Below are 25,185 nucleotides of genomic sequence, written 5' to 3'. Positions count from 1 at the left end.
GCATTCCTTGGCTCATGACAGCATCTCTCCAATCTCTGGCCCCTTGGCCACATCACTGTCTCCTCCTCTGTGTCAAATCCGCCTCTGCCTCTCTCCTATGAGGACACTTGTTGATTGCATTTAGCCCCACCCACACCCCGATATCCCAGAATCACCTCAAAATCCTTAATCACACCTGCAAAGGTTCTTTGTCCATATAAGGTCACATTCACAGGCTCCGGGGATTAGGATCCTTGGGGACCATTATTTGGCCGACCACAGCTGCACGGCCCACTGGCAATGACCCTGGTGAACAGGACCTGCTGGAGTGTATTTGTGTTTTTTTCATGACCTATTTCATGAATGAGGGGCACCCCCAAAAAACCTGGAATTATCTTCTGGAAGGCAGGCCCCTTGTAGTACAGGCTTCCCCCGCTAGGTGAAGGTTCTAGGAAGCCATCTGTATCAGTGGGCCAGCTGGCGTTGTTGTGAGAGGCTGCATTTGGCTTCTGTGAGTTTTTTTTGAAGACTCAACACATTTGCCCATTTCATGAGGGGATTCACAAGTGCACCTGCCCACACCACACTGAGTGTTCAGCAGTTTTTGACCAAAAACGTCATGACCCCCATGCCCCACCCTCCCTGCTCACCCGACCTCACCCTGGGCGACTTTGTTTGTTTCCCCAGATGAAAAAAGTCCTGAAAGGCAAACGTTTTCCGATGTGGATGAGGTGAAACAAAAAACAGCAGAAGCTCTAAAAGGCAGACAAATCGACGAGTTCAAACACTGTTTTGAGCCGTGGGGGAAAAAAAACGTTTCAATAGGTGTATTCTATCACATGGAGAGTACTCTGAAGGTGACTGAAGTTTAAACATAAGAATAAACACACAATTTTTATAAGTAAATTCCGTTTTGGGGGGTCCCCCTCCTATGTTCTAGAACTTAAGTTCCTTCAGCGCGGCGGTAAGACTCCAGCCTCCTGGGTGACTTGGGCACACAGCACTGCACAGGACCCCGTGGCGAGGGCTGGGTTCGGGCGTGCGCCCCGCCCAGCACCGCCTGCACCACACTGCACACCTGCCCGGGTTCCGCAGTCAGAAGCTGACAGCCACTCCCGCTTCATTCATTCATCCATCCAATCATCCCACAGTGTGTGACGTGGGAGCTACGATCGTCTTCGTTTGTCAGAGGGGGTAAACTGAGGTCCAGGAAGAGTGTGGAATTTGCTCCAGGGTGGAGGAGCTGCGGTTCAAATCCAGGTCCGTGTTTACAGCCCTGTTCACGCGGCCTCTACTGACGAACGGCTCGTTTAATCCTCAAGACGACCCGGTGTTTCTCTCCCATTTCACAGACGAGGAAACACACCAGGAGGTCACTGACGCACATGCCAAAGCCCACAGGCCTCGCCGCTGAGCTCGGCTGTGTTCCCAAAGCCCTTTCCCTTTGCTGCCCGGCCACGGAGCTCGGATCTCTGCTGACATCACACCAGAGGGCCGGCAGAGCGGCTGCCCTCAGCTGGACACCACACCAGAAATGAACCTCGGCACGAAACCTGGCAGGAGGCAGGGCACCTTTGAAAGACGCGTGATTTTGCAGTAAGGGGAAAAAAAGGGTTTCAGGTTGTCCGCTGAACGAGATAGACCAACAAGAGCTGTTTTATTTGAAAACCAAAACCATCTAGCAGCCCGAGCTTGGGGTTCTGTTCCTTTGTGGCCTCATTCGATCGTGGGGAAAGCAAGCAGGGGAAACAGCATCTCCCCATGAGCAGGGTCGAGAGGAACACCCTTGGTGTGTGATTTGGTTACATAGTGTTGCGTTCACAGCTAAGAGATGCTGCTGTGTACTCAGCACAGAAGCTTCCGGAGGGAAGCGCTGGGCTCTGGGAACTGGAGGGACTGAGATGGGAACTCAGGTTCCTGGCTTACTAACTACGAGACTTCGGACAAGTTGCTTTGCTTCCCTGAGGCCCAACAAACCGCTCGTAAACTGGGGTGGAGGGCTTTAAAACGTTGGGCACGCACCCCTGCACGTTCAGCCCAGGGTCAGCGAGCGCGTCTGCACGCAGGCCTCGCATCGTTGGCCTCACTTCCATCTCACCCCTTGAGGGGAGCCCTTCTCTCCATCACCGGGCATGAGAGGGGCCTGCCTGCGGGTGCTCTGACCAGAGGACACTTGGCTGGGGCCTTTGAGGCCCCAGCAGTGGGCGAGTGGGTGTGTGATGCTACGCGGCCTCTCCGGTGGGTGCAGCCCAGGGCCTCCCTGGGGGCAGCCGAGTGCTGTGCGCTGTGTGGAATAAACGGTGGGCGGCGATGACAGCAGCCCTACACATGGGTCAGGTCCCCTGGAACACGCCTCATACCCTCGGTGGCTCTGTCTGTCCTTCCCGGATTGGCCAAGGGAAGACCAGCCTCTCTAGCCCTCGCATCACCAGTGACCTCATCGACCACATCCCCACTCCCGTCCCAGGGGCTGGCATGACCCCAGGGGTGGCAGGCACCGCCCTGGCCTGCCCACAGGTGCGTGGGTCAGTGGGGCTGGAGGCCGCCAGCTGTGGCCTTGCCCTCCTGAGAAGGTCCACGCGCACCGGGGTCAATGCAGCCACGCCGGGCCGGTGCCCACCCAGGCGTACTCTCGGTCATTGCCTCCCTTCACAAACCCAAACCACTTTTACACACTTGACCTCACTCAGTTCAGACAAGCCCCTGGCACACAGGCAGGGCAGGGGGCACGAAACTCATTTGACAAGTGGCACCAGGCTGTGAGGAGCGGGGACCCCACCACAGAGTTTCAAGCAAAGTAGAAGGCACCCCCACCCCCACAAAGTGGCATTCAGGGCCGACGTGCAGACCCAGGGTCGTCAGAAGCCCAGCCAAGCCGGGCGTCACTCCACTGTCCCAGGCTCGGCTCCCTCCTCAGTCACTCTGTGATTAAAGTGGCCAAGGAACCAGCCCTGCAAGAGCCCCCACAACCTCAGTGCACAGCCCCCCCCCCTCAGTGAAAACAGGCAGAAGGGCCTCCACACAGGCGGGAGGAAGGGGAAGGAAAGTGCAGGGGTGGAGGGTGGGCCTGGACGAGCAGCTGCGGCCCCGTTCCCACACCATCGCCCACTCTGCAGCCCGTCCCCTGGGTGTGGGCGTGCAGAACTCCATGCTCACAAAGCGCCAGGTGTGCACATCTGTGTGTGACAGACACTCCACTGTGGCCTGTCCCAAACAGCACAGACACCCTTTTTACAAAGGTATTTTATTTTACTAAAGAAAATATGGTTCTTTTAAAAGCACGTAACAGTTCATATCATTTTAAGTTAAGCCAAAGGCCAGAAGATTGTCCTCTGATACATCGCTACGCCACGAAGAGTTTCTTCTCCGTCTCCTCGGCTGCAGTCCAGGCGCCCACGGGTCGCGTGCAGAGCCTAGGGAAGAAGACCCCGTGGTGAGTGGGGAGCGTCTGGTCTGGGGAAGTAGCATGGGCCTGCTGCTCAGCAGGGCACGGACTCCCAGCCACTGGGACCCCACACAGACCACCAAAGCTCATCTGTTAATCAGTGTACTTTTTTCCTTCCAGGAAAGGTTTTATTTTTTCCTGCACTTCCACTATCACAATTTTCCTTCCACTGAAAAGTCTCATTTGTTCAAAACCAGGCTCCAATGAGCTGGCAGCCTCAGAGGGGACCGACCCCCAGCTGTCCCCTGCCACCGTCCTGTGCCTCTGGGCCTCATGGGAGGGAGCAGTGCTGGAGTCACACGCGACCCACTCAGCGACATTCTATGTGAGCGGCCTCCCCTGGCCCTCTGACTGGGACACGCGCCCTCCACCCGCACCTGCCAGCCTGCCTGTGAGAACGCAGTGAGGGGTGATGGGAGCCGGGCTCTCTGCCTGGGCTGGGGCCTGGGCGAGTGGCACGCCAAGCGGCCAGCCCAGGCATGGGTTCCCTCTGCTCTGTTCTGCTCTGCACCTGGACGGACGGCCTTCTGCGCAGCAGTGGCAGGAGGAGGAACTGCCCTGGGGGTGTGAGGCGTGCAGCAAAGCGCTAGCGCCTACTAGCGGCTCCGTCTGCGCCATCATTGTTCCTCATAAGAATACTTCCCCCCAGCGAGTCTAAAACACTACCGGAGACTCCACGTCTACAGACGCCGGACCCCGGGGTGGACAGGTTTCAGAGGTCCCTGGCCCCGGGTTTCCATGGCCACCTGTGGCAGAGGAGCATGGGTTTTTGAAAGAACCAGCACCCGCCCTGTCAGAGCCTCTGGCGGGCTGGGGGCCAGGAGCCGCTGGCAGTTCTGCCCCACAGCGGTGTTGGGGAAGCCCCTCCTGGGAGGCCCTGCCCCCAGCTCACCCTCCCACGGCTGCGGCAGCACAGGCCTAAACTCGGTCACTGAGGGACTGGGCCAGCTCACGGTCACCTGTTCAACCTGAGATTGAAGGCGGCTGAAGGATGACCTCCTGGGGCCCCAACTCAACAAATGCACCCTGGGCACAGCTGGTGTGCGCTGTGACAGGCGCTGGCAGGAGGTCCTTGGGAAGGACCCTCTGGCCAGGGGACCAACAAGCAAAGATGGCACAAGGGACGTGGACCTCTGCTGTAGGGGCACAGCATGACGGGGACAAGGGCACACTGAAGGGGGCTTCTATGCCCTACCTAGAAGTCAGTCTTTACCCTAGACAGAGGTGGCAGAGGGTTCACACACCCCCTGTGCCCCGGCAGCGTCAGGTACAACCACAGGTGCTTCTAGTCGGTGCGCTTCCCCGAGGAGAAGGGCTGCAACGTCCGTGAAACTCTCTCAGGCCTCGGATCCCGCTCCTGCTCAGCACTGCTGCCCCCGATGAGGGAGAGCCCCACAGGATGGGCTCGTGGGCAGGCAGGGCATGGGGGTCAGGATCTGCACACCTGGCCTCAGCCCGGAGGGACGGGATTTTCTGACCCGCCGCCCCAACCCTGGTGCACCTCACACTTGCACAGTCTGGTACCTTCAGCTTCCCTTTAGTTATCTTTCTTCTCCGACTGCTTCTTCTTTTCAGCTTCCAGTTGCTGCCGTTTTGCTTCCAGCCTTCTCCTTTGGTACATCTTGGCTCCGGCAAATGCCAGGCAGAGAATCAGTGTCTTTGCTGCCAGAATGTACATCAGCAGGGGCACGTGTTCCAAAACCTTAAAGAAAGAAGCTGTTCTGGATGTTCGTCACCCAGCACTTACCACATACCCATTATGCAGCCCACCCTAGGCTGGAACAGAGGAGGCCCCTGTCCCTACGTCGCTGACAGTCTAGTTTTAGCTCCGCCCTCCCGTCCCCCTGGCCTCAGGCTTCACAGAGGACCCACCAGTGGACGGCAAACCTAACAACCCTGGTCTCTCACAACCGGACCGTGCGCTTGGCGGATCGCCCAGGCCCTCTGCTTCCAGGTGGCGCACAGTCCAGCAGAAGGAGCCGCGGCCAGGAGACCTGGGAGACAGCTCTGCTCTGCCGCCGACCAAGGGCGCAGCCTGCGGCATCACCTGACAGGTCCCAGCTCTGCCTCTTCGCCTTCGAAGGGAGGCTGGACCGACCTGCCTTCTAGACTCTGCAGTTTACTACACACACCCATTTCCTCCTGGTTCCAGCCGCACACTGGCGCTGGCGCTCAAAGGTGAAACAAATGCAAAAATAACGCGACAGAACTCAAACCTGCATCGGATACCGATCCGCCGTCACTTCCCAAGGGAGGGAAGTGAGAGGCACCGGCTGCAGGGAAGTCCGGGGAGACTGGATTTGCACAAAATCACAAACTATGCATATATTCAGTCCTATGACTTTATTCAAAGTGTTTTATGACCTAGACCTAGAAGCAGATTGTGTGTTTAGAAAATGAAGCATCAGTGACCACCCACAGAGAGCCTACCACGTGCTGAGCGGGCACCACCGGGCTCACAGGCCTCATTCCCTTTCATCCTCACACTGTCCCCAGAGGCAGAGGGGCTGTCCCCAAGTCTATGGCCGAGGACACGTCCAGTCAGGAAGGGCAGGGGCTCTACAGCACCCTGACTGCTCGGAAGCCTGCCGTCTTCAATACCACACTTCTGTCACACACAGGACGCTCCCCCGGACCCTCCCCGAGCTCACACCGAAATGGTGCAAAGCAGCACGTGCTTGCCGGCTGAATCTGCCAAAGGCAACCGGAGTCGCTTAGTGTGAGGTCGCCTCCCTGGTCACTCAGGGACACTTGTGTGAGGTCGCCTCCCTGGTCACTCGGGGACACTCGAGGAGGCTGTGACGTAATGCCACAGGGGCACCGTGGAAATCCGAGGAGAGCTGAGTGTTTAAGTTGTCCGAAACTAACACACAGCAAGAATACGGGCACACGCCAAGTGACTGGGCAGCAGCTCACAACCACGGAGTCACGTCCACAGTAAGGAATGGACACACACACTCAGAAAGCTCACTCTGGCAGGAGTGTAAGACTCAGGAACTGACAAAATGAAGCTTTCTATCCATACAAATAGAAGCAGCTCAGAACACGAACTTGGTTTCCAGGTTCTCCCTCCCTCGGGCCTACAGCTGACCTCCCTCGTCTTCCCCTGATTCATCTATTCTGGAAGGTTCTCCCCTGGACTCCAGGTGTACAACCAGCCACAGAAGAACAGAATGCTCAGTGGTCCCTTCTTGTGCCTCCTTGGAGGACACGCCCCTCATGGCAGTTTGCCGACACACACACACACACCTTTACCTTCGCCGGACTTGCCAGCTCACTGAGCGCTGACTGGCAATGGGACAAACCACTCTCCTCACTCCCAAAATTTCTGCAGTCCAGCCTGTGTCGTCCCACTGCGGCCTCCCCACACCACGCCCTCTGGGGCCCGGGGAGTGGTTTCTGTGTTTACTTCCCTTTCAAAGGCTCTGGAGTGGAGGCAGCAGGAGGCAGCGGCCCAGGACCCAGAGAGCAGAGTAGGGGTCAAGGGCGCCACAAGGGTCCACTGAAGGTGTCCCGCCTCTCAGGCACTAAGCTTCAGTTGGGGTCATCTCTTCCTTTGATTTCCTTCTAACAAGCTCCTATCAACTCTCAGAACGTGCAAACCCTCAAGGAGGTGAAGGGGTCAAACACTGCGGGGTGGGCCCAGCCACACCCGCTACTGGAAACCGAGCCAACACCAAAGCCATGAGAATGGCTGGCTCCTTACTGACGAGGCCACCACTGATGGCCACAGCTCGCTGAGCCACTGAGGAAAGGCCACAGACGCCCTGGGCATGAGCGGTCGGGGCGTTCGGACAGGCCATTCCTCCCGGATACTATGGGACAGCCCCCTTTGAGACACAAGGTATCCCCGGCGCTGCCCGCTCGCGGTGGGGGGTTCGGGCAGGTTCTGCTCCTGATCCAGGGAGGACCCCCTTTGGCACAAGCAGGATCTGCCTGGTGGGTCAAGGGACCCCAGACCTAGAAAGCAGGAACTCTGGGGGCAGGATCCCTCTCCGGTGTGATCACCACTGCTCACCTCAGGGCGGCAGGGGACCCTCTGACCCTTGGCGACAGGGCCTTCAGCACCGCGCTCTGTCACCCACTCAGTCACCCGCTGGCCTCTAGCACCACACTGGTGAAGAGCTTCCCTGGGTCTCAGCGCCCACCACTCTCTGCTTCCTCCCCCCACAGCCTTTCCACCGGGAGCTCTAGGACCCAGCACACTTAACAAATGCTCCCACATTTTTGCCTCCTCCCCGTACCCCCACTCTGCCGCCTCAACTGGCCCAGAGACCAGTCCCCGTGGTCCTCCTGTAGCCCCCCGCCCCGTGCCCCAAGAAGCTGGGACGTCGGGGGTTGGTGCTTTCCCAGCTCCCCTACCCTGCTTCCAGACCCTTTCAGAGATCTTCTTGCAATAGAAACCTAGGGAACATTCTGAACAAGGAAATGTTTATACTGAAAAAATACATACAAGACCCTAAGTGTGAACACACACACGCACAGACTTCCATATATATACACCAAAATTATTCACAGTACCTCTCTGGATGATATGACGTGGTTTGATGCGTAGTTTTTACTTGATTTTTCTACTTTGAAAGTATCAATGATTATACGTATTTTAGTGGCTGTCCTGTCCCCACCCTCCAGCTCACCCCCACCTGCTTCAGGGATCTAACGTGACACGTGAGCCTCCTCTCCCAAGGACGTCTGGCCAGCAGGCTCCTCTGCACTTGCCCTTGATCTTCTGCTCCCAGCAGCCGAGTCTAATTTTTACAGGGCTCGGCTGTGTCCACTGACCAGCCAGGTTAAGTTGTCCTCGATGTGACAGCAGGTAATTTATCTAAATGTGACACTCGGGAAGTGTGACCACGTAAAGAAGACAGTTTCCACGAAACCCAAGGGGGATGCTCTCGCTGCATTTTCAAGTTAGAGTTGGAAAAACACGCCACTTGTGGGCAACACACACACAGAAGATTAGGGAAAAGAGCGTAAAGACCTGGAAAGGTTTCGTATGTCGGTTGTTTCCTAGGGTCTCTATGCACTTTAAAGAAACCAAAATGTGAAATTGTGAGTGACTTTAAAGGCGTGGGTTTTGCAAGGAAAATGAGGCAGATCTGACGTCATGAGCATCTGCAAACAGGAGGCCCAGCCCCCTGCAGAAGTCTGGCGAGTAAGAAGTGTACACTTGAATGTTTTAACTTAAAGTAAAATATTAGCTATTGTTATGATTCCCTCTTGCGTCCACTTTCTCTTATTCTGAATTTTTACAATCAGGAGAAAGAACCAACCCAAGCCGTCAGTGTCTAAATCTACTGTCACCTTCCAGTTCATGCCGGACCAACTGTGAGGTCGCTCCTGGTCAGCTCGGGGCCTGGTCAACGCGGGGCCTGGTCAACGCAGAGCCGGGGACGAGCACATGGGGAGGGGGGCCGGACGGGCAGGCCGCGCTGGTCTGGAGGGAGAGAGCAGACAGGTCAGTTCGGACTTTCTAGAGCACCCCAGCTTAGGAAGCCTTGTCCGGTGGAGAGAGGGCACGAGAGCCAACAGCAAGCTCTGCATCCGATCTAGAATTCCCTCTAAAAGTGGGGGACACCCAGGGACAGTGGGGCAGGATGGGACAAGGCAGGGACATAGCTGGAGCACAGGACTTGCTCTGAGGTGGCACTTGTCACTGTTTTTAGACTGTGACACATACCGCGAGACCCAGGAGGCTGGAGCTCTGGATGAAGACACTACGCGCTCTCGTAAGCGGCTTCCCTCTCAGGGCCTCGGTCCATCTGCGAATAAAGACGTAGGGTGTCAACTACAGGGGCTCAGGGCCCCCACTTTTCCTGAAGCTTGGAGACTCCTGCACAGGAAGCAGAGCTTCACCTCGGCGTGCCCAGCCAGGCTGACACGCAGCCGCCACTGCACCGACTTGTTCGGTCTTCACGCCAGGCCCCTGGGGACGGTTCAGCCTCAGCTTTAGAGACCGGGCCCAGGGAGCCTGCCCAACTGGGCCAGAGCCCCGCAGAGGGACCGGGACGCCACTCCGCCCGTGGGCCCGGTCCTGTCCCGACGCAGCCCAGAGCTTTCTTTCAGCGCGCTCACAACTCCAGTGAGGAGCAGCAGCAGGGAGTTCCGCGGGCCTTTAGAATGGCGCTAGCAAGAAGGACGGCAGGGACACCGTTTCTTAACTTTCACTTACAAAAGCACCTGAATAGAAAAAGTTCATACTTCATCTGTTCAAGGTCACGGTATCTTGAAAACAAGCTGGCAGCTGGCACAAGATAGTCAAGTTTCCCCCATGACTTTCTAAAGGTCAGATAAGCTAATGGTAGGAGTTCACGCCACAAACGTGTGCAATGGGAGACGCGGGCGCTCCTCACCTTCCCGTCGTCTCTAAGCGGCAGCAGAGTCTGACCCGCACCGAAGAAACCCGCCCCTAACGTGTTCTGACCTGCTGCTATCATTTCCACGTCGCGCAACCTCTGACAGTGCCAGGGATTAGCCGCGGTGTGCAGTAAAATAAAATGCTTACGGTCGTGTAAAGCTTATTTTCACAACCCCTTTAATCGAGTTGTGTACAAATAGAGTAGGAGAGTTTGGCTGTTTCTCACTACATTCCTAAGGAACTGATGTAAGACTTTGATTCCCAGGGTCAAGGACAACAAACAAGTCCACAAACTCACAGGAGGAAGTAAATTGGAAAGAACACCCAGGGGTCTGGCCCTCCGGCAAACATGTACAGTGAGTCCTCTCGTAACATGGTCTATTGGTTCTGCGACTTTAAGCGAGAAACAACATACAATGAAACCGATTTGACAAGAGGCTCATTGATATAAGGAGTTACGTTCCCACAACATCTCATCAGTGTTATAATGAGACAACACAAACAAAATGACCTCATTGGAGGGTCTGTTCTACTACGTCGACCGGTGGTGTGACCTTGGACAAGGCCTTGGCCTCTCTTACACCTCAGCTCCCTCACCTGTGAAGCCTCCCCCAACACTGGACAGCGCACACTAAGCGCCACACTCAGCACGTGGGAAGGACTAAATAAAGAGCAACCCTTGCTGTTACGACAGGTGCCTCTCCTTCCTTCCACTAATGGCCAAACCGAAGAAGTGACAAGTGGCACCCAGGGCAAAACGCAGCCACCAAGGACAATGGGCAGGGTACAGGGAGCCAGAGGACCAGAATGGGCATCTGGGCCCGAGTCTTGGTGGCACCTAGGGCAGGATGTGTGACCTGGGGCAAGTCATTAACCTCTTTGCACCCAAGTGCTCTCATTTTTAAAATCAGACTCTACAGAACGCTTCTGCAGCTCTGGAGTTCAGAAGTCGCCATCCTTTCGGGCATCCCAGAATCGGACTGCAACGATATACGAGCAGCTGCCTGGCCTGCATCCCTGGAGTGGCCACATTCAAGCTCCCTGGGAGAGAGACATTGAAAGTCAACCTGCAGGCAGTGGAGGGGCCCGCTGAGGTGGGAGAACAGCGGGCAGGGCGGATCAGCAAAGCATCCTGTCACCACTGCCCCCAATTACAGGCTCTGGCTCTGCCATCTCCGTAGCTGTCTGCAGGGTTGCAGCAGGTGAGAGCCCAGAGAGCTACAAATAGCAGCGGGGTGTCCGCCCCCTGCCTGGACACACCTCCTGCGAAATCAGAAATGGGAGGCAGCTGGTGTCTGAGGGGGAACCGTGAGGCCAAGAACAGGGGGCAGTTCTGAGGCTTAAAATCAATCTAAGGGCAGGAAATTTTCAACTGCCTCTGGAACCATTCACTCTTAGATTAATACTAGAAAATAGTGGCTTAGATAGATACAGTTCTATTTCCTTCACTGCAAAAAATCCTGATTTTTTTCCTTGCCAGATTTCTCAAAAAACAGAAAAGCTATTTGCTGATAAAGCAATACGGACCCCGTATGGTCCGTAATCTACTTTCCCTTCTTGGCGCACCTGGCAAATTCAAGGGTGTCTCTCCCTCTTGGGGTCTAAACTCCTGCCAGGCATTAATCAGGCTGTGCCCTTAGCCTGAGCTTTCCGAAGCTGTTCTTGGTCCCAACTCTACCCTTTTCACCCCAACCTTTCATCCAATCGCATGAAGTGGGTGCGGGGAGGAGGGGGTTCCAGGTGATCACTTGGGTACCCCTCGGTGGACCTTGGAGCCCCACTCCGGGGCTGGCCGGGGTTCTCTGCGCCAGGGGGCTGGGTCTCAGAGAGCCCATCGCCAGGTTTTGGCTGAAACAACTTGGCAGGCTCTATAATCCAGCCACGGCCCTCTCATGCCCGACACGCGGGGAGCAACACCTGCCCCGCTCATACCCGAGGATGAGGACCCAGGGCGGCCACAGCTTCCCCCACCCTTCCACGGAACAGGACGCCCAGAACATTCGCCCGTCCCCCAAACCCTTCCGAGACCAATGGCCTCTGGCCAGCACCCACCACGGGCCCCTCCCCAGCAGCGCGCCAACCTAAAGACCACGCCCTCAGGCCTGGTGGGCGGACTTCGCAGCGCCGGACGGCCTTGCCCGGTAGGGATGAGGCTGGGGGCCTTGGCTGCCGTCACTCTCCAGTCCCTACCCGGGGAGCCGGCGCCGCGCAGCCGGGGGCCGACTGGAGGGCCTCCTAGAAAATGCGCAAACGCAGGGTCGGCCGCCGGACACCTCAGCGCCCCCAGAGCCCTCGGGATTCGGGAACAGAACCCGCTGACTCAGACGTCACCCACTTACAGCTCCAAGCCGCGGAAGCCCTATGCCCAGCAGAGACGCAAACCAGGGGTTCCGCAGCGCAGCAGGGAAACTACATGTCCCGAAGTGCACCGCTCCGTGCGCAGGCGCAGTGGGCCCGGGCCGACTTCCTGTGGGCGCCACGCTACGCGCGCCGGCGCAGTACACTCGCTGTGTAGGCTCTGTGGTGCTGGCTTGCGGCCTGTTCTTCAAAATTTAACTGACCCTAGGGACAGCGGCCGGAGGGTGGGACGTCGCGGTTCCCTTCCGCCCCCAGCGGTGTCGCATTTCCTGGATGCCTCTCGCTACAGTGGGCGACGAAGGACCCTGGGGTTCCCGGAAGTTCCCAAGTTTAGCAGCAATGCACTCAATTTCCTTTTGAGACAGCGGTGGGTGTCCCCCATGCTGGTTCTCAGATTCTCGCGTGCAGAGCTGGAGCACACCCAGTCCCGGCCCACGCGAGCGCGCCCCCCAGCGCGACACCGTGTGATAGAGGGAAGGCCCGAACTCCGCTCATCCTTCGGTGGCTGGACACTGACACAGGGGGCGAGTGACTGGGGCACCTACACCTTGAGCCACGGTGGCTGCTTCTAGAGCACAGGGGGCAAACACCAGGCCCTCTGCCTCGTTTTATCCGCCCGGCCCCTTGTCTCTACTCCGCAGCAGCACCCAGCTCCTTGCCCCTGTGACAGGAGAGCTAGACCCTACTTTGAGGGAGACCCCTGCCGAGCCATACGCCCCCACACTGACTTCCGCGTTCTGTTTCTGTAAGCGCCTGCTTCCCGCCTTGCCCTGTGCTCCGCCCCCCATTTCCGGGCCAGTAGTAACGGTCAGCCCCTGTTCATATCAGCAGGCTTTTGTCTTGCCGGGCCGGAATTTGGAGACTGCCTCCTCTGGGTCCGTGTTAGTGAATAAACTCCACTTCGCTGCCCCCACAACTTCATCTGAGTCATTTGTCCCATAACACCCCTAGTTAAGGAGTGGTTACATTTATACAGTCCTAAGATTACATTCCGCCCTTTGAAGGCAACTGCCAGGCTGACGCGGCCCCCGGTGACAATGAGTTTGACACTGATGGAAACCCAGGCAGTCTGACTGCAGATCCACTAGGACTTCGGTGACAAAGTGCAAACGTTAGGAGTGCCCAAGAAAGGACAGCCTGGGGGGTACGGTGGGCGGGGGGGGGGGGGGGGGGGGGGGAGGCGGGTAGTTTAGTTCTGTCCAGCCAAGTTTCCCTGGAGAAAGTAACAAAATTGCTCAGTTCTAAGCACTTTGAGGCTCGTGTCTAATAATGGAAGTCTAATAACAAGCGTACAAAGGACATGCGACAATTACCACCATTTCTCAGAGGAGAAAATGTAGACGCAGGGAGATTAAGGTAACTTGACCAGGATTTAAAGCCAGCAAGGGTCCAGCTCTGCCAGGGCAGCCAGCTTCCGTATCAAATCGCTTCTGACCTCTCCGAAGTAAGTGGGACGTGGGTCTTCTGGAGCCTGCAGGTCAAGCAGAGGGAACTCTAAGAGCAAACCGGGTGGAAAAGAAAAGCAAGTTGCGTGAACTGGCATTTTCAGTTTCGGGTTGAAAGTGGCAAGCCTGGGCGTGGTGGGGATGGAGGCTGGAGGGGCAAAGCGGGGCAGGCGGGTTCCCCAACCGGATACCCAGCATTCGTGTGACGGTTCCGCATTCCCCCCATTTCCCCAAAGTCGGGTGATAGCCGTCTATTCTGTGTTGGTAACATACACTTTCTATGTGATAAAATGTACTTATTTTTGTTTTAAAGTAGGTCCCCCCGCTTTGTTTCATGCATCAAAGATAAACGAAGCTGGACCCTCATGAAGGTGTTAAGGATGAACTTTATTCCGTACCTCTTGCCGTAGGGAGGAGGGCCCAGCATGAAAAACTGAGTGCTGACTGGGCAGGGATAGCTGGGCGTTTTAGGGAGTGGGGGCACTTGAGCAGGGTTAAGGAAGTGGAAATTTACAAAAATTGGGGTTTGTTAATAGGCAGTTATCTGGAGGAGAGCCGCTCCTTTTTTTTTTTTTTTAAGATTTTCTTTACTTATTTTTAGAGAGAGGGGAAGGGAGGGAGAAAGAAGGAGAGAAGCATCAATGTGTGGTTGCCTCTTACGCTCTCCCAAGTGGGGACCCCGTGTTGCGGGCCAGGGTCCCCAGTTGGGAGAACTTAAGAGGCAAGAGCCGCTTCTATCTTGATGAGGAGAGGCCGTGATGCCAAGTCAGAGGGAGGTGACCCACCAGCAGGGAGAGTCCCCCTCCTTGAATGTTGCTGGCATTTCAAGAGACAAGACAGTTCTGGGCAGTGAGAAATTTACATCTCAAAGGTGAAGACAAAGGATTTATAATTGCAAGCTTTCTAGAGCAAGCTTCTTTAAAGGGGAAGTGGGGGCAGGCTGATTTGCCTATCACCAGGTTTTGGCTGAACCAACCTGGCAGGTTGCCTTCCTCCCGCAGCCACTTTAAAGGCTGCAGCCCTCTTAGGGATGCACCACTGAGCAGCCAGACGCCCGGCTAGTGTTCGTTCAAGTCTCTCAGTGACGGAGGGCCCAGAGGAGCCTGGCCAGAGTTTGTCCAAGGAGGGCATGTCCGTCACCTGCTGGGAACCTTGCTTCCCTGTCTGGGTCCAGACCCATGGCCCGGGTCGTGCAGCCTGAGTCGCTGCCCTGGGCACCCTGGGATGAGTGTTCTATGTGCACAGCATTCCTGGGTTTCCGATCTGAGGCAGGAAGCCGCTCTGGCCACATCTGCCCTTGGAATATGAATGGCTTTTCCTAACACTCTATGCAGTGCTTCTGGCGGTGATGCGGGAGCGCTCACGGGGAGGCACGGGAGGCCTCACCCCAGTGACAGTGCCTGGGTTCTTGTAAACGTGCAAGAAAGTATTCAAGGACGAGACAGACTCAGAGAAGCACAGTGGGTTATTAAAGCGACAGCACACACTCCAGAAGGAGCAGAGTGGGGGCAGAGTCTGAGTGAGTCGCATGGGGGGCGGGGCTGGGTGGAGGATTTTATTAGGTCTGGGCACAGGGCGGGTAGGGGGTGGCTCGTGGTCCCTGGCGCTGGGTCAGGGTGGCTGTCAGCACAGTTCATCTCAGTCCCTCCTCTCTGGACGGTGGCATGGTGGTCCCGAGAGGAGCAGCTTTGAAACTTCCACATAGGTCAACATGGCTGCCAACTCCGGCTGAGGCCGATTTTTATTTGTCTCGACTATGTCTTACCCCAGGAATTTGGGAGGGGAGCAGCGAGGGGACAGGTGTCCAGCTCTAAACACATAAACCCTGGAGCGTGCCTTGAAGAAAGACTCCTCTTTTGAATTTTGTCTTCAGACCCCGAGACTTGAGGCCTCCTCACCGTGGAGCCGAGCAGATGGGGAGAAGGGGGAGGGAACAGGGCTAGCCAGAGGGCCCCCGAGGCTTCAGCCCCAGGCGTCGGTCTTGCTGTTGAGTTCCTACTCCGAGCTCCTCTGAGAGAGTCCACTGAGACCCGAGTTTGGCCAGCCCCCTGTCCCTGCCCCGCCTGCTTTGCGTTGATCTGTGGGGTGACCTTGTCACGTTATGCTGACTTTCTCTGTGCTGCTGGGGTCTAGGCCAGTGAGCCAAGTAGACGATGCTCCATGTTGCTTCTTGAATGAATGAATGAAGTCACCTGATCTCTGGACTCATCTGTAAGTGAAATGGTCTGACAAAAACACAGTGACCTCCCAGGCGCCTTCCACACCTCGCAGCCTATGACGCTGTGAACCCCGAGGGCAATGGGAAGCCGGGGCCGTCTAGCGTGGCATCAGACGGGCAGTTCGGGCACTTTCCGCACCTTCTGTCTCTTCAAACACAAGTAAAGATGAGAGCTTGTAAAGAGGAGAAAATGAAATTGGTGGAAAAAAGTGGTTTATAAAGCAATGTCACACCTTTTATTATCTACCCGTAGAAATGAGAGTTGTTTTCTCATTTCTAAAAGTTTTCTGTAAAACTTGAAATGTTCATTTAAAAGTGTGTCTGCCCTGGGTTGTTCTTAAAGGCTCTCCTCTGGTGCGCGCCAGTCAAACGCTTGCTCTGTCTTCAGACGTGCACATACGGCAAGTGCCGGGGAACGCCACGCGTGATGTAGCCCACGGCGCCGTTCATTTTCACGTCAGACTCCGCACTGACCAGTTAATCAGTGAACGCTCCCACATCAGCCCGGTGAGCACGTGGCAGATTTTGAACATCAGTGTCGGGGTAATACATCCTACTTATAAATTGGGTGAGTCACATGCAAAACGGCGTTTCGTGAGGCAGGAGGTTCGGGGCCTTGTAGCTCTCTCCTTTCGCTCTCCCCCTGTCCCCCACCCCCACGGCCCTGGTGCTTTGCTTCCAGTGGGGCTGTATTTCCACCACTGACATCAATTAAAACGACAATTCCACGGCACAGAAAAGAAGTTTTCAGCCCCCAGTCCCGCTCCAAAGAGCAAGCATCAGTCCCTGACGTGGAGGTGTCGCCTGTCTTAGGTGACAAACCACGTGACATGTAGGAAAAGTTCCAGCAGAGAGCAAGGAACTCGGTGCCTGCCGAACAGTGGCCGTCTGGATTGGCTCCGTGGCACAGGCGTGTCTTCACGTCTGGTGTCAGAGGTCAGCTTCCCCGCCTGTCACAGAGACATCTGGAACCCCACTGCTCCGAGGTTCTCGTGCACGGCGGCCCTGGATTCCTCCAGGCTCAGGATCTGGCTCTTGTACTTGGCCTGCCAGTCGTCCACGATGTACTGGTGGTAGGGGTCGTTGGAGTGCTCCTGCCGCCTGGACTTGACCGTGCTCACCAGGATGGCCACGACGATGAAAGAGAACATGCCGATCATCACCACGAGGTACAGGATGACGTAGTAGAAGTTCTCCGCCTCCATTTTGGCTTGAAGGCCGTTTTGCTCTGTGGTCACATTCTTGCGCCAGCTGTCCATGTAAGTGATGAAGATCCTCCTGAAGGCGTCTTCCAGCGTCTGAGTCAGGTTGGACACGGCAGCCATGCTCCCTTCCTGCCGCAGAGTAAAGAGTCAGACAGGTGAACCCGATTTTTAAAAAAGGGGTCCTAGGGTGTCCACAAGCCCACCCACTCGGGAACCAGCACCAAAGGGGCCCAGTTTGATTGTGGGTAGCGGAGTGAAAGATTGAAATCCGGTGGAGAGTGGAGCGGGCGCCATTGCTCCCTCTCCGCCCCTCCCCCACGCACAGCGTCACAGCCCAGCGACCAGCGTTACCCCACCCCAACCCCGGGAACACCTAAGGCGCCGCCCCTTTAAGTAACAGACGCGCCAAGACCAAAAAAAAAAAAAAAAAAAAAAGGCCCAAATGACAGAACACTTCAAAGCTCCAGAAAAAATACAACTAAGCGAGGAAGAGATAGCCAATCTATCAGATGCACAGTTCAAAACACTGGTTATCAAGACGCTCACAGAAATGGTTGAATTTGTTCGAAAACCAGATGTAAAAAGGAAGCCTATGCTAAGAGAAACAAAGGAAAATGTACAGGGAACCAATAGTGATGTGAAGGAAACTGGGACTCAGATCAACGGTGTGGACCAGAAGGAAGAAAGAAACATCCAACCAGAAAAGAGTGAAGAAACAAGAATTCGGAAAAATGAGGAGAGGCTTAGGAACCTCCAGGACATCTTGAAACGTTCCAACATCCTAATTATAGGGGTGCCAGAAGGAGAAGAGGAAGAACAAAAAATTGAAAACTTATTTGAACAAATGACGAAGGAGAACTTCCCTAATCTGGAAAAGGAAATAGACTTCCAGGAAGTCCAGGAAGCTCAGAGAGTCCCAAAGAAGCTGGATCCAAGGAGGAACACACCAAGGCACATCATAATTACATTACCCAAGATTACACAGAAGGAGAGAATCTTAGAAGCAGCAAGAGAAAAGGAGACAGTTACCTACAAAGGACTTCCCATAAGACTGTCCGCTGATTCTCAAAAGAGACCTTACAGGCAAGAAGGGGCTGGAAAGAAGTATTCCAAGTCATGAAAGGCAAGGACCTACATCCAAGATTACTGTATCCAGCAAAGCTATCATTTAGAATGGAAGGGAAGATAAAGTGCTTCTCAGATAAGGTCAAGTTAAAGAAGTTCATCATCACCAAGCCCTTATATATGAAATGTTAAAGGGAGTTACCTAAGAAAAAGAAGATAAAAAGTATGAACAGTAAAAATGACAGCAAACTCACAGTTATTACACACCTAAAACAAAAACAAAAGCAAACTAAGCCAACAACTAGAACAGGAACAGAACCACAGAAATGGAGCTCACATGGAGGATTGTCAATAGGGGAGTGGGAGGCGGAGAGGCGGGGAAAGGTACAGAGAATAAGTAGCATAGATGATAGGTGGAAAATAGACAGGAGGAGGGTAAGAATAGTGTAGGAAATGTAGAAGCCAAAGAACTTATAAGTATGACCCATGGACATGAACTATAGGGGGGAATGCAGGAGGGAGGGGGTGGGCAGGATGGAGTGGAGTGAGGGGGGAAAGGGACAACTGTAATAGCATAATCAATAAATATATTAAAAAAAAAGGAGGGGTCCTTTCCACAGGTGCCTAAGTTAAGGGAAGAGGGAGGGGCATGCGAGAGGGAAAGTAAGAGCGTTTCTTCTCAGCCTGGCTGGTGATTGATGGAGTGCGTACTTTGTTATTTAAAATTTTCAGCCCCGGCTGTGAGGCTCAGTGGATTGAGCACCAGCCTGCGAACCAAAGGATCACAGGTTGGCTTCCCAGTCAGGGCACTTGCCTGGGTTTCAGGCCAGGTCCCCAGCAGGGGGCGTGCAAGAGGCAACCACACGTTGATGTTTCTCTCCCTCTCTTTCTCCTACCCTCTCTCTAAAAATAAATAAAATCTCTGAAAAAAAAAACCTTTCCATGTGCATTTTTGCATGCATGATATCTGCCCGAAGTTTGGTGAAGGACAGAAAACCGTAACAGCGCGATCCCAGTTTATGGATGTAAATAGATGTGCACGGGCATGCGGAAGCGGAAAGAAGACCGGAAGTAGAGGTCAGAATGTTCACGGTGGGTGGCATGCTTCAAGAACTTTTTTCTTTTTTATACCTGTCCCATGTTTCAAGTTTTCTTTGACAATCTGGCATGACTGTTTTCAAAGCGATCTGTGACCTCACGGTAGTTAGCAGAATGCCTTGTTCACAACAGGCGTTCAGCCCGCCCCCCTGACTAGAGCAACAGCCTGTGCACATCCCATGGTTTTAGAGAACTGTGGGGGGGAAGCTTGCAAAGGGACATGGGCAGCCTTTGGGGCTTGGTTCACTCCATGCTGAGGCGGGCTTTTTCCACGCACGCTGAGAGACAGGTGTGTGCGCCCGTGTCTGGAAGACATGTTTCAGGTGAGAGACACAGGGAAACGACCTGAGACCTCACCATGTTTCTCCCAGCCGCTCTCCTCGCCGCCCTCCCGGTCCCTGCCCAGCCGCCAGCGTCTCTCACGGGTGACACCGCGCGATGCCACACTGGGCTCCTCAGAACCCCTCCGCAGGTCACCTGGCCCCTGCCCTGCACAGCAGGCCGTGTGCTCTTTCAAAGAGGGAAACAACACCACATCATTCCCTTGACTTTAAAAGCAACCCAGCACCTTCCTGTTGTTCTCCAAACCCTGGCTCCTTTGGGTTCCCGGGGCTCCTCCCCGGGTCCTCCACGCTCACAGCCGTCTGTCCGGTCACCCCGGCCTTGCTCCCCGTCCTGTCTATCAGTGTCGTTCTCCTGCTGCGTGACGTTGGTGCATTCTGTTCCTTCAAGCTGGACCTCCCGGGCCCTGCTCTGGCCCTGCCACCTCACCGCTCAGTCCCAGTCCCAGCACAGCTGTCACCCGGCCCTGCTCTCAGTCAGTCCCCCCTCACCCCCGTCTTTTCTCCAAGCATCTTCTTACTTCTCCTGGAAGCACTCTTCGCGGCTTGTGGTCATCATGTGTGACCGTCGCTCTGTGGTCTTGTCTTCCCCACTCGCCCGTCCTCTCCAAGGGGCAGGGCTCGCATTGCCTGTGGTCTCGCGAGGGGCTGGCACAGAGCCTGGCCGGCCTTAGGCCCACAGTGGATGCCCAACGAGCGGATGAATGTGCCCGGCCCCCATCGCCAGGGCACTGGCCGGGCAGTAGGGACAGATGCGGGGGCTCTGTGTGTGCGTGCTCAGCATGGCGGCACACGCCAGACCACCACGACCCAGGGTGCGCACGGTGGTGACAGGTGGGAACAGCGCTACCTGGAGCTCAGAGAACGGGCCGGGTGAGGCACACAGACTGAGCCAGAGCCGGCAGGTGGAAAGAGAACTGGAGGGGTGGGCACGAAGGAGCCTGCAGGTCCTGCAGGTCCTCCCCGTCGGGAAAAGCCCCAACGACTGACTGCATGGGGGGGTTGCCTGGGCCCTGGGGAAGCAGCATCTCCTCTCCCAGCGTGTACCTTCCCTTTCCTCCCATGGAAAGGGGTGCCTCAGGTCTCCGCCCACCCCAGAAAGGGGCTCAGAACCACTTGCAGGACTCTCCCATGAACATGCCTTCCCAACAGCTCCCTCACGGAGAAGTACCGCAGCTAAGACGACTCATTCCTCACTGCAACGTTCTAGGTTCCATCACTCACGGAGCTCTCAGGTCTCTCTCCTCCCCCGCCCTCCCCCCCGCCCCCCACAAAGCCAGGCAGGTTGAAAAGAAACCTCACAAACAGATACGTTTGCCCCAGAGCACGCGCCAAGCCTGCTCCCCGAGCCGTGTAACAGACACGCCCGTCCCCCTAAAATAGCACACTTCACCGTGACAAACTGCAGCCAGGTGGCTTTCGTCCAGCTCAAGACCCTCCACTGGCTCCTTCGCCCTCGAAGAGACAAGATCTGCCCATCTGGGGGGACTCGCGCCAGTTTCACCTTCCAAAGACCCCGCCCCACCCCCCCACCCCCGCCAGGCCAGGCCTGTCTCCTGAAGGTGAGGCGGGATGCCGTCCCCTCCCGTGTCCTTGCCCTCTGTCTCTCCGTCCCTCTGTCCCAGCCCTTCCCCACAGCTCCTCCAGTAAAGAAAGCCGACCTCCGGGAGCACACAGAGTCCCCTGCTGCTCCTGCTGGACAGAATTCCGTTCCTTTTTCCGGAGCCAGGCTGAACAATGGGCTGTGGGTGGAGACCACTGGGAAAGCGCCCTGCGTTTACAAACCACAGGGCTGCTGGTGGAGTAAGAAGACCCCCCCGGGGGTGATAGTGAATGCGGGGGATCCAGACTGAGCAACTGGGGACCAGAGGGACTGAGGAGGGGAGAATTCGGTCTCCTGGGTGTCCTTGCCGAGGGGCTGTGGAGGCTGGAATCATTCCGGGTATTTTTGCATATTGGACAGCGCATCTCTGAAGCAACGGCAGCGAGTGCGGGACCACGCGAGGCCCCGCCTTGCGTCTGGTCCCTGGTCCCCCAGAGAGCAGGCAGCTTTGCGAATTCCTGAGTGATTGGGGCTCCTGTGCGCACTGAGCCTCCCAGAGGTCTCCTGCTGGGGCCCATCAGTGGAGGAGTTCCTCGAGGGGAGGACAGATGTCAAGGTCCCAGTGTCACAGGAAAGGGCAACAGGACAGGCTGCCCTCACTGCCACCCCCATCCTGTGAATGTTCTCACCAAAACAACCCATTTGCTTCCCGCCACCTGTGGCAGTGAGTGCTCAGCTGTCAGGCGCCTGTCCCTGCGGGGCCCTGAGAGACCTGCGAACAGAGGACATGCCGCCGTGACGCTGCTGCGCGAGGTCCCCAGGACAGCGGGCGCAGGGGAAGCCTCCCTTTCCACAGCTGGGACGGGATGGGGCGCTTTCGGTGGACTTTGGGGGGAGAGGGAGGGCCCAGGAGAGAGGACAGACCCCTGAGGTCGCCCTGGTCTTCTAGTGACTTTCCCTGAGCTGCCTGCGGACGAGACCTACAGCTGCTACAGGATAAAGGAGCCAAGTGTCTCCTGACTCACCGAACAGATGGCAGTTTGTTCCTGTCACCTCAGAGTGGCTGGCTGGGGACACTTCGTCCCCTAGCTTTTCCCAGCCTCCAAGGCTGGGCTGGGCTGGAAGTCCCTTCTCAGGGCTGCTTCTGCGAACCTCTCCGTTTGTTTGGTGACTTGTTTACTGCGCGCTCACTCTGTGTCGGGGATTACGACCTCCGGCGTACAAACAAGGAAACCGAGGTAGAGAGCGCGTCCGTCACTGGGCCCGTGACGACGGGACAGCTTGAGCGGCTGGGGGGCAGGGTTTGCTGTCTTCGTCTTTGATCCTGGCCCTTTACCACATGCTTGGTGAGTGAACGACCATTCCTCTCCCGTGTGCCGCGGAATTCAACTGGCAATGACTGGAACAGTGGTTTTTAACTTACTGGCCACGGAGGGGAAGGGAAGGGTAGGGTTTCCAGATCCCTTGAATTTTTGTTTAAGAGTTCATTTTATTTATTTTTTCCTGAAAAGTGTATGGATGCACATATGAAGCTCTCCGATCAGTTTCAGGGGCTCCCGCCCCCCCCCCCCCCCCAGCCCATCCGAGAATCTCTGCAGTGAAATGCCTTTGGTGCCAAATGCCTCAGGAGCCGGCGGGGTTTGTTTCAGGTGGGGACATGGCACATTCGACGGCCGGCTGGAGCTGATATTGCCTGTTATTTGTTCAGCTCTCTAACAGGGACCAAGGCCGCTGCTGAGCAGAGCAGGAGGTGCTTTCTGATAAGACTTAATCACAGAGTGAAAAGGGCCCCAGCGTTGACCCCTGGGCAGGCTGAAAAAGTCAAGCCCAAGGTGGATTCCCTTTTTGAACACTGTTGCCTGAGACGTGGCTGCGCGGTTGGCGGTCCGGCCCATGACCCCAGGAAATACCCAAACCACAGCGCACGAAAGCAGTCCCATCGATGGACGTGCGAACACATTCGAATAGACTTAGCCCGGTTCTGACACCTAGAAGAACCTTCCCGGGGAGGCGCTGACTGTATTTGGAACACACGCTCGCTCATCCCTTGTCTGAGAAGAAGCGCGCAAAGGTGTTTAGTGATGCGAAGGCCGCCACTGTTTATGTTCTGTTAAAACCAGGTGAAACTGCCGTTTACCTAGGTGCAGTGGCCGAATATTGGCAATTTCACGTGGTTCAAAGTAGTATCAATACATGTGGCCTATATAGGTCAGATATTTTCAATAAATGGTGCTTTAAAATAAATAGTTCTTGCTTTAAAAGCAGGTGGGCCCTGAGGAATTGTTGAGGCCGCCCTGCTCGTATGGCAGGTGGAACAACTCTAGCCTACATGTCCAAGGTCACCGGGCTTGCACGCTGGCCACTGTGCCAGCACAAGACACCCAGCCAGCCAGGCGAGTGGCTGGCACCCACCCCGTCCAAGCAGAAGCCGCACAGTCTCACAACCTCCGTTCTCGTCACCTGGGGCTGGTCAGCGCCAACGGGCCAAAGAACGGAGTCCAAGACCGAGGCAAGTGCTCCTGTGTGTTGCTGAGCTATCCCTGTCTGCTGGACACACACCTCCTTCTGTTCATAGCTGCGCCTGTCACAAGTGGGCGCAATTCAGCACCAGGGCGATCTGACCCCTTGAGGAAAGGGACACCCACTTGCTCCCCAAACCCGAAGTTCTCCTTTTTGGAAAGATGGGGGATCGTTAGCATCTCCTGGGTCTACAAAAGGCAACAAAGTCTTTCATTTGTATGCAAAGAATAGAAAAAGATACAATTATCTACATTTATGGTGAAACTCCCAGGAAAAACTTCCAAAGTGTTCATCCAAGGGCAATTACTGAAGAAATGAGGAAAACATTACCAAAAAGAGCAGGAGGAGGAGAGGCAGGGGAGAGAGAGAGCCAGGAATTATTATTTTTAAATATCATTCCTTTTATAATTTTCTGGCAAAGGAAACACCTTTGTTACTTAAGTCCTCAGAGACATAACAATAAAGAATTTGCAGTGGGAGCTGACTCACCTGTGCAGCGTCTGAAACCCTGCTACAGGCCAGGTTCAGCCGTTGCTGCCCGGTGGGCAATCGCGGAAGGAGGGGCGGAAGCCCCAGCCTGCGCACAGCCTGGAAACCGCGGCCCCCGCCGCCTGCAGCCGCAGCCCTGGCGGCACTCGCTCCGCTCTTATGAAGCCTGATGTTTACTCTCCTGTCACGTGGAGAGTTAAATACTGCCCAGATGTGGGAGCGCGCCTGGGGCCCCCGCGGGTGTGCCTGCTTGGAGTCTGGCACCAGGAACAAGGCAACGAGCTCCCTCTCCGGCCGTGACGCCAGCTCCAGCCAGGACAGTGTCTGGCGCAGCGGGCGTCCCTGGCCCTGGCCCTGGCCCCGAGACTGAAAGGGCAGTGCCGAGCCCCGACGGAACCTGTGCGCTGCGGCGGCGTCCTGGACGGGCCACCTGGGTGGTGGGGGGCGGCCGGGTGGGTCGAGGAGAGGGCCAGTGTGACTCAATTCGAGCTCCCCGTGAGCCAGACGCTGTAGAAATACGCCTCCCGGAGACAACTTCCAAAGGCTTCGCGCCGTCTTATAAAACAGCAGTGGCCGCCCGAGGGGCGGCGGGTGGCGGAGATGGGAGCAAGCCCCGCGGAGCAGGTGAAGGCCTCGGAAGAGCGGGGCGAACTCCCTTTACCAGGGGGTCCTGCTGCGCCCTGGGGGGAGCCCCTGTGGTGGGCGGAGAGGGCTGGGTGAGAGCGCGCGCCCTGCCGGCCCGGCGTGGTCTTCTCAAGGCCACCGCTGCGCCCGGGTCCCGTCGCCCTGGCCGCGCACAGAGGGGCCGCAGGCCGGTCGGGGCACTGGACGAAGAGCCAGGACTGGAAGCTAATCCTGAGCGCGCGCGACAGCCAAACCACCCGCGGGGGCCGGGGGAGGGCATGGCCCTGTGGCGCCAACTGGACGAAGGGAACCTGGTTTAACAACAGGATTTTCTCCTTAAACGGGGCTTTGAAGGATTAGGTTTGACCTTGACCCTGGGGGAGGGGCGGGGCAGGAGGAAGACTGTCAAGGTTTAAAACTGTCTACAGGTTGCAGTAGTTCAGGTACTGCGCGCCATCCGAACGAACACGAGGGTCTCCGTAACTGCACCCGCTTCT

At 56.1% G+C, this 25,185-nt stretch overlaps 2 protein-coding genes across 5 annotated transcripts; both read right to left on the bottom strand.

Moving 5' to 3' along the window:
* Nucleotides 1-3,207: 3,207 nt before the first annotated feature.
* SMIM11 (small integral membrane protein 11) lies at nucleotides 3,208-12,243 on the bottom strand. Of its 4 annotated transcripts, none has more exons than XM_024559673.3 (5): nucleotides 12,122-12,243; nucleotides 9,105-9,186; nucleotides 8,729-8,861; nucleotides 4,949-5,126; nucleotides 3,208-3,392 (listed from the first exon to the last, which is right to left on the bottom strand). In XM_024559673.3, exons 3-4 carry the CDS (start codon nucleotides 8,738-8,740, stop codon nucleotides 4,962-4,964), a joined length of 177 nt encoding a protein of 58 aa, XP_024415441.1. In that variant the 5' UTR covers nucleotides 8,741-8,861; nucleotides 9,105-9,186; nucleotides 12,122-12,243; the 3' UTR covers nucleotides 3,208-3,392; nucleotides 4,949-4,961. The 4 variants fall into 4 exon arrangements, with proteins under 4 accessions (XP_024415441.1, XP_053772841.1, XP_045051447.1 ...); XM_053916866.1 differs by lacking the exon at nucleotides 12,122-12,243 and adding an exon at nucleotides 11,973-11,991; XM_045195512.2 differs by lacking the exon at nucleotides 12,122-12,243 and adding an exon at nucleotides 11,864-11,882.
* A 1,721-nt stretch (nucleotides 12,244-13,964) lies between these two features.
* On the bottom strand, nucleotides 13,965-24,447 carry KCNE2 (potassium voltage-gated channel subfamily E regulatory subunit 2). The gene is made up of 2 exons (XM_045195497.2): nucleotides 24,065-24,447; nucleotides 13,965-17,137 (listed from the first exon to the last, which is right to left on the bottom strand). Exon 2 carries the CDS (start codon nucleotides 17,126-17,128, stop codon nucleotides 16,757-16,759), a length of 372 nt encoding a protein of 123 aa, XP_045051432.2. The 5' UTR covers nucleotides 17,129-17,137; nucleotides 24,065-24,447; the 3' UTR covers nucleotides 13,965-16,756.
* Nucleotides 24,448-25,185: the final 738 nt, after the last annotated feature.

This window comes from Desmodus rotundus, chromosome 2 (genome assembly GCF_022682495.2).
Source record: "Desmodus rotundus isolate HL8 chromosome 2, HLdesRot8A.1, whole genome shotgun sequence".
Classification (NCBI taxonomy): domain Eukaryota; kingdom Metazoa; phylum Chordata; class Mammalia; order Chiroptera; family Phyllostomidae; genus Desmodus; species Desmodus rotundus.
The sequence above is the reverse complement of the archived record's forward strand: the minus strand, read 5'-3'. Positions and strand labels throughout refer to the sequence as shown.

Excerpts from the sequence above, each read along its gene's own strand:
- KCNE2 (XM_045195497.2), bottom strand. The coding sequence starts at position 17,128 with ATGGCTGCCGTGTCCAACCTGACTCAGACGCTGGAAGACGCCTTCAGG.